The sequence below is a fragment of the Halichoeres trimaculatus genome, unplaced genomic scaffold (assembly GCF_033239565.1).
Source record: "Halichoeres trimaculatus isolate MK-OKI-2021-1 unplaced genomic scaffold, fHalTri1.1 fHalTri1_scaffold_20, whole genome shotgun sequence".
NCBI classification, from domain to species: domain Eukaryota; kingdom Metazoa; phylum Chordata; class Actinopteri; order Labriformes; family Labridae; genus Halichoeres; species Halichoeres trimaculatus.
In genome coordinates this window covers 27,054,219-27,073,972 of record NW_027437198.1, presented here as the reverse complement: position 1 = coordinate 27,073,972, position 19,754 = coordinate 27,054,219, and the positions used below count along the sequence as shown (strand labels likewise).

The window sequence follows — 19,754 nt, the reverse complement described above, 5'->3', positions numbered from 1 at the left end:
TCAGGTGCACAGCTCTCAAGTCTCCCCCCCTTAGGAACGTGATGCTACTGGTAGTTGCTGGGCTAGAGAGTTCGTTCACGTAGCTTCAGTTAGAAGCTGGGGGTGTGTGCTGCTGCTGGCACTGAGCCAAGGAGGAGCCCAGTTTGAATGTTGTGTTTTCAAATCCAGTGAACAATAATAAATAACTCAATAAGCAGCTCCTCTGTCCACACACAGGTTGATGTTTTCTGTCTGTTTTAGTGGAGGCAGCTAAATGTGCAGACATGTTGATTTTAAAGGAACTGTCAGGTATGCATTGTGTGTCATAAACCACCTTCACTTTTTTTCAAAAACAGCCTCACGCTGACAGAAAGCGTGTGTGAAAACCCTGAAAAGGCATTATTGTGACTGCTTCACCTTTATTATGCCGTAGCTGCTCGGGAACGGGGCGACTCTTGTAACCAAGTTTACAGTACACACTCAAATCTCCATCCTTTGCCAGGGAACAGTTACTGCTTTTTTCTACAGAGAAGCAAAAGGTCCTTCAATTTCCCCATCTAGGTTTGTGAAAGTGAATTCAAGTAGACAAGAGCAATAAAAATGCAAATTCTGACTCCATGTTATCGGAGCAATTTATGCCTGTTTATCTGCACAAATGTCCATTAGCATTTAAAGCATTTATTTGTAGCATCCTCCAGCCTAAAAGATAAAAGTCCTCCCTGTGGTGTCTCTGTCGTTTCCTGTCGAGGTCTCCTTCAAGCCCGCGCTGTGCCGTCTGTGGTGCAGCTCACAAACCTTTCTCTGTATTAGAGTGTCGAGACTGACATCTGCCCCGTACGGGCCTGAAAGAAGCCGCCCTGTCAGAGACAATAACTTTCCTTTCAAGACAGAGACAGTTTTATTCTGCTACCAAGCCGGCGCACAGGGTGGCTGTTTCCATCTGCCTCCCCCGTGTTTCCTCCCAGTCCTTCACCCGTCACACAAGAATCAAACTGCAGCGCCAGAAGACTCTGACTTTTCTCACACCCCGGCTCGCACAGATTGATTTTCCTCCCGTCACAATGTCCGACTGTAATTCTCCTTTTTGAGCTCTGAAAAAGCCTCGTACTGTGGGCGCAGGAAGAATCCTCCAGTCATTATTCTGCCCGAATGTGGAGATCATCAGCTGATGCCCCTGAGCTGCGGCTGCACACCCACAAACACAGACGCATAACAAGCTCACGGATGGAAAAATGAAAGCCTGCTTTATCACCTGCTGTCGCTGACCACAACCAGCTTCAAAGAAATCCTCCACGGTGGATTAGAGGACGGGCCGTTTGAGCCCCTGAGCCAGAGCCCTGTTTAAAATGACTGTTAGAGCATAGATTCCCAGACCAAAGAGAGGTTAAATGGGCTTTTTTTTTTAAAGCTTGGGAAGACTTCAGAAAAACAGGAACAACTAAAGAGGCTGAAAAAGCCTCAAAGAAAAGGAAAAAGACCAAACAGGCAACTGGATTACCAGGAAAAGCAGTTTTGGAGATGCTAAATGACTCCGTAGACACTTCCTACAAGCACAGGATGGATTCTGTCCAGAGGATGACCCTGAAAAAACACAAGAATAGAAAAAATAGACATAATTTTTAACAGAAAACAGCAGTACTTTAACTACCCATGAAACAGCTTTGAAGAGTCTTCATCTGAGCCCAAGGCCCAAGGTCTCATAATCCATCTTTGGCACCGAGCACCAGAGAGCCGTCAGCCATGTTTCCAGAGAACGCTCCTTCAACTGTTGCTCACACTCATTGGTTGGCAAGCAGCTGCACGCATTGGAAGTTAAAAACACACAACACCCACCTGAGTCTGCACTTCGACTGAAGGAGAAGGACCTTATCAAAGTTTCTGAGAGGCATCAGGCACCAGCGCTCTGCTGCTCCGAGCTAAAGCAGAATCTTTAACACACATTAGAGGCAGACGAGTTTGTTTCCGGCAAAAGAGTGAAACAAGGTGAATACTTTACCTTAAGTATATAAATGTTACAAAGAAGATGAATAGTAACACTTCAAATTCACCAGATACTCCTGGCTCCCCTTGCTATGTTGGTTTGTTGTTGTAGTCAAGATAAATACCATCAGGATTGGATCCACTTTGTTTTATTTTGAAAGTCATTGGGTGTTTTTAGGCAGTTTCTGTGCAACTTCCTGTCCCCTGCAAGCTTCCTTGTGCTGAATTGACACATCACTGCTCAGGTGTCCAGCAAAAATAGGATGCAAAACCCCAACACAGTCCAGCGTAAGTTGACCTGTCTGATCCAGTGCAGTGACAGAGCAAAGCTGGACCACAGACACATCTGGTGAATTTCAGCCGTGTTTTATCAGAGTTTATTATAATTTTATGCAGAAATTGGAGGGAATTGGTGAATTAAACAAATCGTCTCTCTGGTGTTGCTTTCATCAACCAAAAATAATGGCTTAATATCATCGCCAAAGAACTTTTATCACATGATGGAAACAGGTGAAGACGCAACATAAATGGAGGTCATGTGATGAAGAAACAATAACCTAGTTTATAATGCAATATTGGTGTTGAAAATAACAAGCTAAATGTGGTTTACAAAATGAAAATGCTGCTAAGATATCTCTTTATTTTCAAATCCAGCCAAAATGTAACGTCATTTTGTTTCTTTCAAAAATTTGCAAAATGTTCCATAATATGGAAAAAAATATATAATAAAAATGTGCAAAAACAAAAAAAATAAAACTTACAAAAATATTTTTTTTTAATTATCAGATCTTCAAAAAAAATTTTTTTTCTGAATTTGAAAAAATGTCAAAAACAATTAAAAAAATTAGAAAAAACAATTACCAGATCTTCAAAAATATTGGATTTTTTTCTGAAGTTGGAAAAATGTCATAAACAATCCCAATTTAAAAAAAAAAAAAAAAATTACCAGATTTTCAAACATATTTTTCTTATAAATCTAAAAAAAAAAATGTTCAAAAAATGAAATTAAAAAATCCAAGAAAAATTGAAAAAGATTAAATTTGCTTAAAATTGAAATTTGCAAAAAAAAAAAAAAAAAAAAAAAAAAATAAAGGAAAAAAATATCAGATCTTCAGAAACATTGGATTTTTTTTTCTGAATTTGAAAAAAATGTCAAAAACATTTCCCCCAAAAAATTTGAAAAATAAAAAAATTACCAGGTCTTCAAAAAAAAAATTCTGAATTTGAAAAAATGTCAAAAACAATCCCAAAAATTAAAGAAATATCAGATCTTCAAAAAAAAAATGTTTTCCTAAATCTAAAAAAGAAGTTAAGAAATGAAATAAAAAAATTCAAGAATTAAAAAAATATATAAAATATCTCAAAACAATTTGAAAATTTATTGCAAGAGGAAATGCAGTACAACAAAATGTTAAGCATTATTTTATTTAGTGTTAGTCTCTTTAATCATCAATACCCTCTGTAAGAAAGAAAAAATCTTTATTTCAATAATAATTTTTCAAAGCTACAAGAAGCCACAGCAAAGGAGTCAAAGAGCTGAAAGTTGAAGATCCTTTGTCTAGACTAAAACCTAAGTTAAAACCAGCAACCAAAACAACAGACTTCTCTCTGAGCCCATTTTGTGAAGAAAATCTGAGCGTGATAATGTCGACTTACTCAGAGTGTGAGATAGCCAATCAGGAATCAGACTGAGACCCAGCGCTGTGAAAGGCCGCTCAGCTCCTCACAGCTTGTCAATCCTGGGTGTTAAGCTGAGGGTCGCCCTGTCACTCAGGAGCATAATTGAATTAGCTCCAGTCACTTTCTGAAGGTTAATTGGTGGGAAGCTTTGGCCGAAGCTCGTGAGCTAATTGACCGAGATAAGAGCAGCTGTCTTATTCCAGATTTTCTCTGCATATCTGAACTCATAGACGTTCGTCGTTATACACGTTAGTGTAAGGTAGAAAAAGAGGGATGGAATTAAAAAGAGGAAACCTGAGCAGAGGGCTCTCCATAAGTTCCTGTCACGCCCAGGCTGCCCAGTAGCCCCCACTTTGGTCTGACTTGTCATGAGTCAGCAGCCGGAGACGTTCCTGGCAGACTCTTTGGCTCGGAGGCCGGAATAACGTGCAGAGTTGATGGTCAGTTGATGGCCTGGAAAATTGCATTTAAACCTTCAGGTGTTATTCCAAGTTGTATCTTCGTCTGAAACGTACAGAATTAAATTAAACTCTCTTTTGCTCCTGTCCCTGTGCTGAATGCTCTCCATGGCCCGCTGGCTCTCCTCCTCCTCTCAGTATGCACGCTGCAGAGCTCCACCATTATGGTTTCTGTAGCCGGGTGCAGCACGGTGCAGAGATCACGACATACGTATTAAAGGAAAGGGAGGACGGGTGAGGAGGACACGTAGTCGGGCTCTTTTGTTTACTGCAGGAGCACGTTGGAGTTAATTTTCCTGCAGGCTTTCACTGATGTATCTATTTCTGTCAGTGGCGTGTGATTCCAAACCGCTCTCCATGGCTTATCATCTTTATGAGAGGTGTCACCCAAAGCAGAGCTTTTAGTTTGTAATGAGATTTTTTGTTCTCCCTCAGCTTGAATCAGACTAGGTCACGAGCCTGCTGAAGGACTCTTGATACTCTGAAGAACAATAGAGGGAGATATTGGGAATTTGCAAGAGATGGCGGGGCAGTAAGTCATTTAAAGTTTTACAAAGTATGACACCTGTGTTGAATACCAAGTAGCAGGAGAGACAGAGAGAAAGTAACTTTTCAAAGAGCGAGAGGCGATTTTATATTCAGGATGCCTGTGTGTGTCTGCATCCATCCAACCTTTACACTTAGAGCCTTAATTATCTGAGAAATGATCCATCATCTGACATTTAGCACTAATGTTTCATCAGCATTAACTGAGATCAGCTCACACTTCAGCCTCACTTATTATCCTGATGCTAATTTAGCAGCTAATTGGAAGGGAGCGATGCTAATTGGCAGTAAGAGGATTCCATTTGTCATGTATTGATCTGTGCAGATCTTTAGCATAGCTGGAGTGTTAGATTACAGGGGGACGCTTTAAATAATGCTCGGCCCTTTTTTAAATGTTTTTTTTAATGAATGCTGGAGAGAGATTTAAGATATCAAACTGTTTCTTCTCTTACTGACGAATGAAATCTGTTGATTAAAGTTTAGTATTTGAGCAGAAACTGATGTTAGCCGTTTGTTTTATAACTCAGAGAGAATTACCTCCTGAACCCACACTTCTCCTCAGCTTTCCACAGGTTTACAACAAGTCCCAGCTCATTTTCAGGCTGTCCACCTGCGTTATTACCGCCATGTTCGCGCTCTCATAGCTTCATTTTTTGGCCACAGTAATCAGCTGTTTGTTTGTTTGTTTTGTGGGAGAAAGGCTTTTACAGTGAAGTACCTGCTCAGCACCAAACAGCACCAAACAAACACTTAGTGCGAAGCCAGCAAACACAGAGAGGCATTACGTAGCCGGTGAGCTAATGATGGCGCTGAAGCTAAATAAATGACCTATTGGTTTCACATTAAGCAGATTACACAACTTCACATGGGAGATAAAGTTACAACATCAGCCCAGGATGTGTAAACAAAGAGCTTTACACACAGGATAAATCAGAAATACTTTATTGACCTGAGGGGAAATTGCTCTTTTTGTTAAAGGTACTCCTTCAAATAGAGTTAAAACCAAAAAGTACAAAATGTAAAATTATAAGATGTGAAAGTATAAAATTTAAGTATGAACATTTTCTTAGAGTATGGTTAATAATAATAATAATAATAATAATAATAATAATAATATTATTATTAATAATAATAATAATAATAATAATAATAATTATTATTATTATTATTATTATATATATATATATATATATATATATATATGTGTGTGTGTGTGTGTGTGTGTGTGTGTGTGTGTGTGTGTGTGTGTGTGTGTGTGTGTGTGTGTAAAAGTTCATATGTTAAAGTCTTCTTTCTGGGCCACGTCCTGTTGTTAGCGTAAATCCTAATGTACTGTTATGGAACGGCCTTTTTGGCTGTAGTGTTAGCCACATGCTCAATTGCAGATAATCAGCCTGTTAAAGGTAGAATCTGCAAAAATCTTAAAAAACAAAGTCAACTTTCACAGGAATAATCCTGCTCAATTGTCTCTTTTGAGCCTCTTTACATGTGTGTCAGTGTCTGTGTCTACTTTGAACCCTTTCCTCTGCCTGGATGTTGATGTTTTAGTTGAATCTGGATGTTTCTGGGTGGAGATTAAGCCTGGTTACCTCAGCCAATCATGTGCGCTCAGTGCACAAGTGACTTTACGTGATGATTAGGGAGTGGAAGAAGCTAATCAGAGCAGCTATGATAGCAGACGTAGCATGGAAGAAGAAAAACAACCAAAGAAATGAAACGAAACAAAAGGACGCAGATGCAGAAAAGCAAAAAGGGAACCAAACTTGTAAAACCGACAGCTGCAAGCCTTGCCATTAGTTAGCCATATATAATGCTCTTAAGGGGCGCTAACCTGCTCATGCATACCGCTAATCCATATTTTTTTTTACCCCGTTAGCACAAACAGTCTGTTTTGCTAATGGCTGGACATGCGAGTGTTTAAAAAAAATCTTTTAGTCGCTTTGAATCTACGAAACTCTGTGAAGGCTTATCAAAGATTGTTGGCAGTAAATCTTAAATTAACAAGTTAATTTGTGTTTTGATGAGTCTGAAATCCAAAAACAGGAGGTCACGCTGAGATAAATACGGAGCTGAAAGCTTCTTCCAGCGCGGTTTTTCGCAGGGAAAACAAATGAGCTCCATTCATGGAGGTGGAGCAAGAGTCTCCTCACTCATAAGAGCAGTTTGGTTTTCCTTCCTGAAAAGTTAGCATCCAAAGCTGTAGAAAGCACAGGGTTTAAAGCGAACATTTAGTCCGTCGATACTTCCCCAGGAAATCTCCTCAGAGTAATTAATGTATGAGTGTAATATCTCCTGATAAACCGAGCATACTCGCCCTCTTTCTCCTTCACTGAGGAGCAATTCAGAGCAGCGGTGAGCAACGTCTCCCTCCCCAAGAGAAGTAGTTTCATTTCAACTCAATTGATTCTCCACTTCTGGCTTCCCATCTTTTTACTCCTTTTCATTCTTCCCAGCATGCATTTTCAATGACATCAAATAAAGGGCAGTCATTGGTATGGATGAGGCGGGTCCTCAGAGATTGAGGCACCTTCACCGCAACAAAGCAGCAGATAGGAAGGAAGCACAGGGGAGGAACAAGAAGACGCCGGGCCTCAGACTGTAAAAACAGATCCTTTGATTTTACACGCGTGTCGGAGATAGAACAGAGACACGCCGCTTTAGTATGCACGGCGAAATTGCAGGACACACGCTCTAAAGAAACAGAAGGGGACTGAGAGGCAGAGATAGCCGGAGAGGGTAACGAGGTGCAGTCTGGTGTGGAGACGATTGTTTGTGGCGAGGGACGCGCAGAGGGTCTAAGATCTGTTTTTTCTGCTGGTGCTGTTCTGGAGCTGGTGTCAAAGTTTGCCTGGAAGCGTTGGCTCTGATGGCAGAGGGAGCAGCACGCTCAAGGCTCAGGGAGGATTTCATTTCAGCTCCTTTCTTTAAAGCTGTGCTCGGTTTTCACCATCCTCTGTTTACAGATCCTACATACATGTCGTCCACCACAGGAGCATGTTTTTCACCCTGGTATGAACCAAAGAGCAGCAGCAGTTTTCAGTGTTTGCAGGAAAATCTGACTTTATTTACCGTAACTCTCAGATATCTGCATGCAAACACTGCTTTTCAACATTCAGCATTTTAAGGTGGAGGACAAACCTGGCTGACACTGTGCAATGAAAGCTTCTGTTACAGCAGCAAACACTAAGATTCAATACTTGGAGACTCTGGTCACGGTGACAAACGCTGCTGGCTGCTCTAACAAAGAGGAATAAAGAGGAGACGTCAGAGGAGATGGAAAGTAGGCCAGGGACGATAACACATTTTGTTAAACTATATGCTGTCCCACATGAAATTAAAGGATATCATTGAAAATATTATTTTAGCATAAATTTATCGGGGTGGGATTATACACTTTTCTCCAGATTCAATTCTTTTACAACTTTTGGGGCGCTGATTTGATTCAAATTGTGATTCTTCGATATTCCAGATTTTTGCAATTTTTAGTTCACTTTTTTAACACCAGACCAAGTGAAAAAGTTTGATGATGATGATGAGGTCTACAAATTGTATCTGGAGCCATATTATCCCAAAAATCACATCAGATCGGAGTCATTTTGTAGGATTTATTCATCTTAACTCTTTCTAATCTAGCTTATAGAGAGAGACTAAATTAAAGGACTTAAATTAAAAAAAAAAAAAAAAAAAAAAAAAAAAAAAAAAAAAAAACATTATTTCAACAAAAAAAATATATATCATATTTATTAAAATAATATTTATAAAAATATAAAAAATAATATATCATAAGAAAGCAATATGTCCTTTTTAATTCAATAAAATATTATTTCTCATGATTTTTAAAAATATTAATAATGATAAAAATAAATAAAATAAAATGGGCTCCCAGAAAAAAATTGCACTTGAGTAAAAAACTGGCTTCATCAGCCTCATCCCAAACTATAAACAGTCCAGTTGACTCAGTTTGAAGTGATCAGAAAAATCCCAGCTGGAAAAACCGGGTTTGCTGGTTGTGTTTTAGGTGGACTTGTGACTTTGTTGTGTTGCCTTTTTTTGTTGCTGCACACTGGCTTGTCCGTGGTGATGGGCTCACTGTGCTCATTCAGTTTGAAGCTGATATATTTCTACACTTGGGCCCTTGACGAGTTCAGGAGGCTCACTTGCTGCACCCATAGACTATAAAAGACTATAAAACATGGACGTAGCCAATCAGCGGACGCATCCACGTTCGCTATGACGCCAGCTGTGAGTTTTTCAGCTACGGGGCACCCGCCAGTCACGTGGCCTGTGCTGTGCCTCTGATTGGAAATTCAAACCATCCTAATAACTTTTGAACAGTGGAGTTAGAAAAAAAATCACTCACTTCAGTGTGTGTCGATAGCGAAATCAGTGTTTTAGACCCAAGCTGCTTTTTGAACCGGGCTGTAAATGTGTTTTCTAATGACGTAAAAGTCCATTTTTATGGCTGGGTGTGTACATGACTTCTAGTCTCTCTGCAGTCAGCCTCAAGTGGGTTCTCAATAAGCAGCAACTGTTGGCGCTTCCACACTGCAGAGTGTAATGGTTTGTCAACAGATGCGAAGGAGCTAACCACCAAAAAACACATTTTTAAACGAAATATCATCACTTACACGGATGGTAAACGGCTCCCAGGTTTGTGAAATAGCAGTGAGTGGACGGAAAGTGGACAGACGTTTTTAGAGGAGAAATCCAGCGTGTAGCCAGAGAGGAATTCAAGCACACAACAGTCTCTCGATGCTCATGACTGCATCATCCGTGGACACTTACCAGACTGTGACAGACCAGGATGTAAACGTGTGTCAATAAATCAGAAACACCTCCCAAACCAAAAAGAGCTACTGAACTACGTCCAGAGTTAATTATTCACCCACAGATGTTGCTGGTGTTTCAGTGTAAAGTGTGACCCTGTTAACTGGTGACACTCGGCCGTTAATCACTCATTCTGTCGCCTGAGAGTCACCAGTTAGCATGGTCGCTATTAACTCCAAAACACAGGTTGCGCTGTGACGGTCCAAACTTGATAGATGTTGCCTCTGTCATATAGTATTGTTTTTAAAAACTATCCACAGAACAACCGGACATTTTGATGCTGCTAACAGGTTGAATTTAGCGTAACTCGCTAACTCGTCTGAATGAATGGAGCTAAACGCTACTTCTGCGGTCGAGATGCGTGCGCAGCTTTATGATGACGTGGACTGGAAATCCCTCTATAGCTTCATTTTTACTAGCTGGATGTTGCCCCTTGGCTGTACTCTGTGTGTTTACTCTAGCTTAATGCTAGCCGCCTCGCCTCCCCTGCAAGACAAAGATTTTAGACGACTGACGAGAGGGCTCACTCTGTTCATTCCACTACGAAACAAAGTGAGTGAGACAAACGCGCGTGCACATGGCGATGCATTGGGGCTGGCAAAATCATCGACTTCATTTAGTTTCTGGTATGATTAACGGTTTATCGATTATTGTCCCAGGCCTAATGGAAAGTACGGATGATTTGCAAATGCAGGAAGTACTGATGCTGCAGCAGACCAATCACAGAAGTGTAGAGGCCTGTGATTTTAAAACAGAAAGTAAAGTCTTAGCCTTCAGTTTACAGGGAAACTGAGACTCAGATGCTCCTCTAGGCTGTTTGAATACATATCTTAGTCACTAGGTGTGCACAGTGGTCGTACTTTGTTGATTTTTTTTATAGTCAGAAGGATCTGATCAGAGGAGGCAGATAAATAAACAGACACTCCTGATGCCACCTCTGCACAAGTCCAGTCCCTGTAATCTCCAGCTGTTGGTTTCAGTCATCAGATGGCCACCCTCAGTCCTTCCATCGGGTTTCACCTCCAGATTTTTTCACTAACCAGCTCCAAGTGCTCCAACACTTTGCCCAAACTCAGCCTCTTTATTTATTTATTTTTTTTCTTTGAAAGCTTGAAAGAAAAGTCTGGGCTCTGCACCTTTGCAGCTGTGTCTCAGTTGTTTTGTACTCTCCTCTTTTACAGAGAGCGAGTCAATGATTTGCCGAGCAGAAGCAAAGTATGAAGAGACCCTCGAGCTACTGGAATTTAAAAGGTTGTGTTTGAATCATTCTTCAGCAGCAGGGCTTCAACAGGTTATCCACAGAAGAGGAGAAGAAAAGAGAAATGCCTTCATTACCGAGTGCATGAAGCCTAAATGGGAAAAGAGACTGTGCAATGGCTGCCTGCGTCTGATAGGGGACTGAACTCGGCTCTGATGCCTTGGGTGTTCTGGCCGGCTGCACTCTGGACTCGCACTGGACCGCACAGATTGCTGCCATTATGGAAAGCAGGGTCTGTGGTAGCAAGTAGCAAGTAGACATAAGCTTTCATGGGGAAACATACACCGCTCAGCGCCTGGGGCGGGTTTGCAGATGTGAATATACAGTGAGAGATTTGCATGAAAAACAAAGCTGGAAATATTAATTTTAATACACTCCGTGCTTTGTTTGCCCCCCAACCGCTGCACGCTGCAGGCGCTGGTTTCATGGCATGTGCTGTGGATTTGAGACCGCGTTTGAATGAAGAATCAGAGTTTTTTCATGCAAAGGCCACAGCAACACCTGAACATGTGAGCAGGCCTGTGTGTGTTTGTGTTCTTAAAAAAAACGATCCAGCTTTGCTCTAATCTATGCACGGTTTCAGTGCGAGGAAGTGAATCAGTTGAGAGTGAGTCACTGTGGACAAACAAAACACAGTCGTCGCATCTTAATGAGAGGAGACTTCTCAGCTCCAACTTCCTTTAAGCCTCTAAAGCGTCTCCCTGTGAGCCAGTTTAGGGTCGGGTCAGAGCTCAGTCGCCGCCGTGCGCTTGCTGCAATAAAGGTCAGAGGCTTGAGAATAAACAAGACAGTATTTTTCCTCGGAGAGGTCCTCGGATGTATTTTTCATATTCATTTCATGCAACATTTGACTTGGAGCCTCATCCCTCCGAGCGGCTGCGAGTGTCTTTTCTTCAGCGCTCCTCCGCCGCTGCTCTTTTGTCATCATGAAGATGCTTTCGTAACAGCCCGTGGCGTTACGCTGCTGTGTCCTCTGCTACAGGAGCCTCTTTATCTACTCTTCAAAAGCTGACCGGTGTTATTACTCGGTCATCTGGAGGCACATTTTATTTAATTTCTTTGCGCTGCGTGGACGAGGCAATTTAAATCTGTTTCTACGCACCACAAAATTGCCCTTCATTTGCGTTTTTAAAATGTCACTTTTATCCACCTCTCAGTGAATTCATGGCTGTGCATTTCCCAGCGCTCACAGACTCAGGGAGCAGCAGGAAAAAGCTACTGAATTCGGCTGAATTCAACTAATGCTCAGTGAAACGATCCGGCCTCAATCCTGAAACTTTGTCCCACACATTATTTAAAGAAATAATTTGTTGGTAGAGTTTGCTCCATATTGACATGATAGCATTACACAGTTGCTGCAGATTTGTGGTCTGAACATCCATGATGAGAATCTCCCGTTCCACCACATCCCAAAGGTGCTCTATTGGATTGAGATCTGGGGACTGTGGAGGACATTTGAGTCCAGGGAACTCATTGTCATGTTGAAGAAAGCAGTCTGAGATGATTCCAGCTTTATGACATGGAGCGTTATCCTGCTGGAAGTAGCCATCAGAAGATGGGTACACTGTGCTCATAAAGGGATGGACATGGTCAGCAACAATACTCAGGTAGGCTGTGGATTTTTTTTTTCTTTTTTCTTTTTTTTTCTATTCTTTCTATTTTTTCTTTTTTCTTTTTTTCTTCTTTTTTCTTTTTTCCTTTTTCTTTCTTTTTTCTTTTTTTTCTTTTTTCTTTTTTTCTTGTTTTCTTTTTTCCTTTTTCTTCCTTTTTCCTTTTTTTTCTTTTTTCCTTTTTCTTCTTTTTCCTTTTTCTTTCTTCTTTTTTCTTTTTTCCTTTTTTCTTTCTTTTTTCTTTTTTCCTTTTTCTTCTTTTTCCTTTTTCTTTCTTCTTTTTTCTTTTTTCCTTTTTTCTTTCTTTTTTCTTTTTTCTATTTTTTTTCTTTTTTCTCTTTTTTCTTTTTTCTTCATTTTTCCCTTTTTTCTTTCTTTTTTTTCTTTTTTCTTTTTTTCCCTTTTTCTCACCTTTTCTTTTCCTTGTTTTCTTTCTTTTTTTGTCCCCCCTTGTTTTTCTTTTTTCTTTTTTTCCTTTTCTTTTTTTTTTTTTTTTTCTGTGGACTTTAAACCATGCTCAGTGGGTACTAAGGGGCCCAAAGTGAGCCAAGAAAATCTCCCCCACACCATTACACCAGCAGCAGCAGCCTGAACCGTTGATACAAGGCAGGATGGATCCATGCTTTCATGTTGTTGAGGCCAAATTCTGACCCTACCATCTGAATGTGGAGCAGAAATCCAGACTCATCAGACCACGCAACGTGTCTCCAATCTTCTATTGTCCCGTTTTGGTGTTGCTGTGTGAATTGTAGCCTCAGTTTCCTGTTCTTAGCTGACAGGAGGGTCACCCGGTGTGGTCTTCTGCTGCTGTAGCCCATCTGCCTCAAGGTTGGACGTGTTGTGTGTTCAGAGATGCTCTTCTGCAGACCTCGGTTGTAACCAGTGGTTATTTGAGTTACTGTTGCCTTTCTATCAGCTCCAACCAGTCTGTCCATTGCAAGTTTAAAAATTTTTGACACTCAAAAAAGTTGAAAAAAATTAATTAAAATCTTTTGAAATTGAAAACCTTTGCAAAATGCTAAAATTTATTTAAACATAGAAAAGAATCTTTTTAAAATTTCAAAATAAAAACATATTAAAAAATGAAATTTCAAATAACAACAAATTTAAAAAAGTTTTGAAAAATTATGTTGGGAAAATTTGCCTTAAATTTTTTGATGATCAAAAAATAATTAAAAAAAAATTGAAATCATGAATATATGTGAGAAAAAAATCTTAAATATTGACATTTTTAAAAGTTGCATAGTTGTCAAAAAAAAATGAAATTTGAAAAAATCTGTAAAAAAAAAAAAAAAAGTAAATGTTGAAATTAAAAAAAAAATTCAAACTTGGAAATTTAACTGAAATTTAGAAATCTTGCAAAGAATAAAAAACAACTTAAAAATGTGAAATAAAAATACAAATAAAGAATAAAAATTGCAAAAAAAAAAAAGAAGAAATTCTGACAGAATGCTTCAATTTGATAACATAGTTTGATAGTATTGCTCAGCTTTTCTTTTCTTTTTCTTTTTTTTTTTGTCTTAATGGATGAAGATTTAGTTTAACTAAATGTTAACAGGATTGTATTTAGTGTCAGTGTCTTTAATCATCAATACCCTCTGTAAGAAAAATAACAATTCTTTATTTCAATAATATCTTTTTAAAGTTACAAGGAGCCACTGCAATGGAGTCAAAGGGCCACATGAGGCTCCAAAACCACAGGTTGAAGACCCTTGTGCTAGATAACATGATTTAATCATGTTTAAACACTAAATGTGAAATAACATAGTTGAAGCTACATGTTTTAGGCATGCTGATTGAACAAACACCCATTATTTTTTTTTATTTTTTTTTTAGTGTATGCTGTCTCCTCCTAAACAGCACATCGTCTTTCAGCTTTTACACGTTTACAGTAAACATATGGAAAATGTGCAGCGGTGAAGAGCAGCTGAACTGTAAAACACAGATTAAGACATAATCTCAGGCTTCAGGGGAAATCAAATCTGTGTGAAACATACAAAGCTCAGATTGTAACAGCGTGGTGCAGCAGCTGATAGGATGTTTATCAGAGCACGGAGAGGATTTGCTGCTGGACTTGATTCAGAGCTGGAATGGTTTTTCTCCCAACACCATGATGCAAATTCATCCTGATACCACATTTTATTATTTAGAGTAACTAAACTCTGATTCAGTGCACTGACGGGGATCTGTGATTGGCTGGTTCACTGGTTAACTGGAAAGCAGTGCTGCCTTGAGACCCTCAGACTGGACTCCAGTTGGCTGATGGGTAAAAACCTCAGTGCTTTGAATACCCCGTCATGTAGCTGCTGTTATATCCAATAACTCTACCTTCACACTTATTCCCCTGGTGTTGGAGCCCAGCTGAGATCTGATCCAGGTCAAAATCAGGGTGCAAATTAATGAATATGTTCTGTGATGTGTGACGAGGAGGAGCGCAGCCTTCATGTGACACATGTGAGGTACAGAAAGGTCAAATGTCAGCAGGAATGATCTTTACGTCCGTACTGGTTGCTTTAGTTGAAATCTCTCAGCAGTAAACTGTCACATTTGTTTTATTCAGCTCTGATTATCGACGCTGGTCACAGCCGTGTACTCCAACACCCCTGATGACACACAAACAAACAGAAATAAACACAAATAAAGTCATTGCATTAGTTTTTTTGTTTAATACTTCAACACATAGTGCTCTTTCTGATTTCATGTATAAAAATCAACAATTAACACGACTACATCAAAGCTCTGTTTTCAACCTGTGGAAATAAAGACCAAATGTGTGTTTCCTCTTTCTATAAGGTTTAAAGGATAGACTGTTGCCACAAAAACTGCTCCCCCTGGTGGCTGACTGCAGTATAGGTCAAAAAATCCATCTCCCCAGTCATTCCAGATGGGCTGTGGTCAAACTTTAAAGCGTTAATCCACCTGGTAGAAATGTTTCTCACGTCTGATTGTTGTGGTGATTTGAAGATATCATTTGGCTGTCTTGTATTCATGTCCTCTTTTTTCTGAAAAGTCTCGTTTTCATTAGTTATAAGAGGTTAAAAATTAGGTTTTAAGAAAGAGACCGAGCTGACCGGCGTCCTTTGTAGCGAGTACAATGACCTGTGACGTGAAACTCACACAAACCCACGTCAGAAACTCTGAACTGTACCTTTAAGGTTTCAGCAGTCTGTGTCACAGAAACTAAAACTCTAAATTACTGGATGATTAGCAGGAAGCAGAAGTTTTCAGCCACAGATTAAAAACAGAGTCCTGCTCTCGTTTCTGCGACTGCACTCGTCTCTTTTACAGAAGAACCAAACTTAATGTAGGACAATCCAGCAGTCACAGCTGTTTTTCCTCTTCTCTTGTAGACCCGCTGCTCAACAGATATTAATTAATGCATGAAGGTCTTCTGAGGGAAAATCCTACATGCATTGATCCGCAGTGTCATTTCATGTGGTGTTGTATAATTGATTCAGTGCAGCTTCTTAGCACCGGCCTCTCCCGCCTGCGTCTGACACTCCTCAGGTTAATGGTGTGAAAACAGGGACTTTGCTTTCCCCAACCTGTCAGGCGGTAATTGGCCGACGGTTTCCTCAAATTGCAGTCTGCCGCGGGGACTGCAAACAACTTTTAAACTGTGTTCAAAATAATTAATGTTGCATGAAAAAGGAGCGGGAGCAGAAAACATGAATCTTTGGCTTTGAGGGAAATTTCTTAATGTCAATGAATGCAGCAGGAGAACAGTGCGTATTCTGATGAAATGTGATTAATGTCGACTTTTTGTTTGTGTCTCCTGCAGGTTGTGCCAGGAGAACGACGCTCGCAGGACGACAGTGGCAGGAATCGTAAGATGAGACCAGTTAATGATGGTAACCTTTAAGGAGAGGAGCACACGCCGAGCTGAGGCAGCAAAATCTCTTTTAAACATCACAAGTTAACTGCGAGGCCAGACGCTCAACATTTCTCCGATTGGTTTATGAGAACAAAACCATCCATCAATGAAGAGGAGACAAATGAAAGGATTGTTTCTGGCCGGGAGAGCAGTCGAACAGCGAGCTGATTTCCCTCCAGGGTTATCTCAGTGGTCCTGAAAGCGCAGCAGAGTCACCGTCCACTTCGTTTCTGGCCCTGCGTATGACTCTCAGAGGAGCACCGATGGCCTGCGGCTCAGGCGCGGTGATGAGTGCCTTGTTTTGGTCTGTAGCCATTGTATATTTGACTCATATTGGCAGAGTCAGTGGAGACTGCTGGCTAATCGAGGGGGAAAAGGGCTTTGTCTGGCTCGCGATTTGTAGCCAAAATCAACCACCGTACGAGGCCATCCCACAGCATATCAACAGCACCATCGTGGACCTTCGCCTGAATGAAAACAAAATCAAAAGTATTCATTACTCTGCCCTTAGTCGCTTTGCCAACTTGACCTACCTGAACCTGACCAAGAATGAAATCTCCTACATCGAAGACGGGGCCTTTTCTGCTCAGTTTAACCTTCAAGTCCTCCAGATGGGCTTCAACAAGTTGCGAAACCTGACAGAGGGGATCCTCAGGGGCTTAGGCAAGCTGCAGTACCTCTACCTCCAGGCTAATCTGATTGAGACTGTGACACCCAATGCCTTCTGGGAATGCCCCAACATTGAGAACATTGATCTCTCCATGAACCGGATCCAGCAGTTAGACGGGTCCACGTTCATCAGTTTGACCAAGCTGACCACCTGCGAGTTGTACACCAACCCTTTCAACTGCTCGTGTGAGTTGCTGGGCTTCGTCAAGTGGCTCTCGGTTTTCCCCAACAGGACCAACGAGCGGATGGTCTGCGACTCCCCGGCGGGCGTCTCAGGTTACAGTTTACTGAGCCAGAATCCGAAAAACCCCACATATCGAAACGCGCTCCACATGCTCACCACTGTGTGCACTGACGACTACGTGACCCCGTTTATCGCCCTGCCCCCTGAGCCCACCACAACCCCACCAGACTCCACGCTGTGTGGGATGGAGGATTGTACCTCAGGTACAGGACCAGACGACCTCACCATCAGCACCACCTACAACGAGGTGGAGGAATCTCCTGTGATGAAGCTGAGGCAGGTGACCAACACTGGCGCCATCATCTCGGTCCAGATCCCGTACCCCTTCAAGAAGATGTACATCCTGGTTTTGTACAACAACAGCTTTTTCACTGATATCCAAACCCTGAAAGACATAAAGGAGGACATCGAGCTGAAGAACCTGAAACCCCACACCGACTACACCTACTGCGTCGCCTCCATACGCAACTCCCTCAGACACAACCACACCTGTCTGACAATCACCACCAGCCCCCGACCTGGGAAGGAGAGAGCCGTAAACAACGCGACGGCCACTCACTACATCATGACCATATTAGGCTGCCTCTTCAGCATGGTCATCTTCCTGGGCGTGGTCTACTACTGCTTGAGGAGGAAGCGCCAGCAGGATGAGAAGCACAAAAAAGCGGGCAGCCTGAAGAAAAACATCATGGAGTTGAAATACGGGCAGGAACTGGAAGGAGGGACAATCTCTAGGATGTCGCAGAAGCAGCTGCTCGCCGGAGAGAGCATGGCGAGGATGCCGTATCTACCGACGGCGGCTGAGATGGAGCAGTACAAGTTTCAGGAGATTAGCGACACTCCCAAAATGATGAAGGGAAACTACATGGAGGTGAGGAGCATGGACCACCACGAGCGCAGGGAGTGCGACATGGGTATGCCTGGGAACAGCCAGGGGTCGGTGGCGGAGATCTCCACCATTGCGAAAGAGGTGGACAAGGTCAATCAGATCATCAACAACTGTATAGACGCTCTGAAATCAGAATCCACCTCTTTCCAAGGGGTCAAATCTGGAGCGGTGTCCACCGCAGAGCCCCAGCTCGTGCTCATATCAGAGCACCCGCAGGGGAAACCCGGCCTCCTCTCCCCAGCGTACAAGGACAGCTACCACCACTCCCTGCAGAGGCATCGGAGCTCGGACGCCTCGCCAAAGAGACCCAGCACTGCCACAGGAGGGCCCATGCGCAGCCCCAGGCCTTACCGCTCCGAATCCAAGTACATCGAGAAAACCTCCCCGACAGGAGAGACCATCCTCACTGTAACACCCGCCGCCGCCATCCTGAGGGCCGAGGCTGACAAGATCCGCCAGTACAGCGACCACCGGCACTCCTACCCCGACGCTCAGATAGAGGAGCTGGAAGGACCTGACGGCCACAAGTCCTCCATGTTGGAGCCCCTCACCCACTCCCGCTCCAGAGACTTAGCGTACTCCCAGCTGTCCTCCCACTACCACAATCTAAGCTACTCCTCCAGCCCTGAGTATTACTGCAAACCCTCACACAGCATCTGGGAGAAGTTCAAACTGCACCGGAAACGGCACAAAGACGACGAGTACATGGCGGCGGGTCACGCTTTGCGGAAGAAAGTCCAGTTTGCAAAGGATGAGGACCTGCATGATATTTTAGACTACTGGAAAGGTGTATCAGCCCAAAATAAATCATAACCCCTTTAGGTGTTTTTAAAATGGACTACACGTTGCAGAAATGACACAGGAACCTCATCTGACTTTGGAATCAGTGGATTCTTCCATGAAATAACCGACTTCTCATCCACGAGTATCACATCCTCTTTTGACTGTGAGGGAGACGGGGGCTTTGAATTTGTCATATTATGTAAAGCATTCATCTGGAAACTTTTATCCATAAAGAGAAAGTATATTGCAAATTAATAATATATATGTTACAATGGATTATAGGTTTTTGGGTATCGCATGGCCAAGTCCTGTGACAGTGGATTTGCTGTTGTGTAATATGAAACTACTATATGAAGATATGTCTACTGAAACCTCGCTCTTTTTCCGAGGACACACCCGGACCCTTTTCTTTCTTTACTTCCTTGCTTCTATTTAATTGAACTAAACTATGTACAGATATGGGTTTCTATATTTGCAATGTTTGCCGTGTAAATGGAAAGTATCAGTGAGTGAATCAGGTTTTATCCAGCAGAGCGCTGTAGAGAAGAGCTTGTTCCCTTTTTTAAACCTTTCAGAATTCGTTTTTACCTCCACTGCCTGTTTTTCTTTTCTTTTCTCTTCGTAAAGCTTTGACATGCATCGACGCGTCGCAGACAGATCATGTTATAACCACAGACTGTACATAAAGTGGACAGCGCAATGCCATTGGACTCCACAGTACACTGCAAAAAACTGAAATCTTGTCTGGTTTTTTTTGTCTTATTTAAGTTAAAATGGTGTTTTTATTCTTGAATTGAGCTACATTCAACTAAACAGCCTAGACAAATATCTTATTTTAAGCTTTTTGAAGACAAAATGAGATCTAAATTGCTGAAACGATTTTAAAAAATCTGCCGATGGAACAAGAGAAAAGTTTTAAGACATTATTCTAGTTCATCACAGATTTCTTTTGGACCT

The 19,754-nt window shown here is 41.6% G+C and overlaps 1 protein-coding gene across 1 annotated transcript in view; it reads left to right on the top strand.

Moving 5' to 3' along the window:
• elfn1a (extracellular leucine-rich repeat and fibronectin type III domain containing 1a) overlaps positions 1–19,536 on the top strand; it is a 105,895-nt gene extending 86,359 nt beyond the window's left edge. Inside the window, exon 3 of the mRNA XM_074697657.1 lies at positions 16,120–19,536. Coding sequence (XP_074553758.1) covers positions 16,455–18,827 — 2,373 coding nt within the window. The 5' untranslated portion in view covers positions 16,120–16,454 and the 3' untranslated portion in view covers positions 18,828–19,536. The remainder of the gene's footprint in view (positions 1–16,119) is intronic.
• The last annotated feature ends 218 nt before the right edge of the window (positions 19,537–19,754 follow it).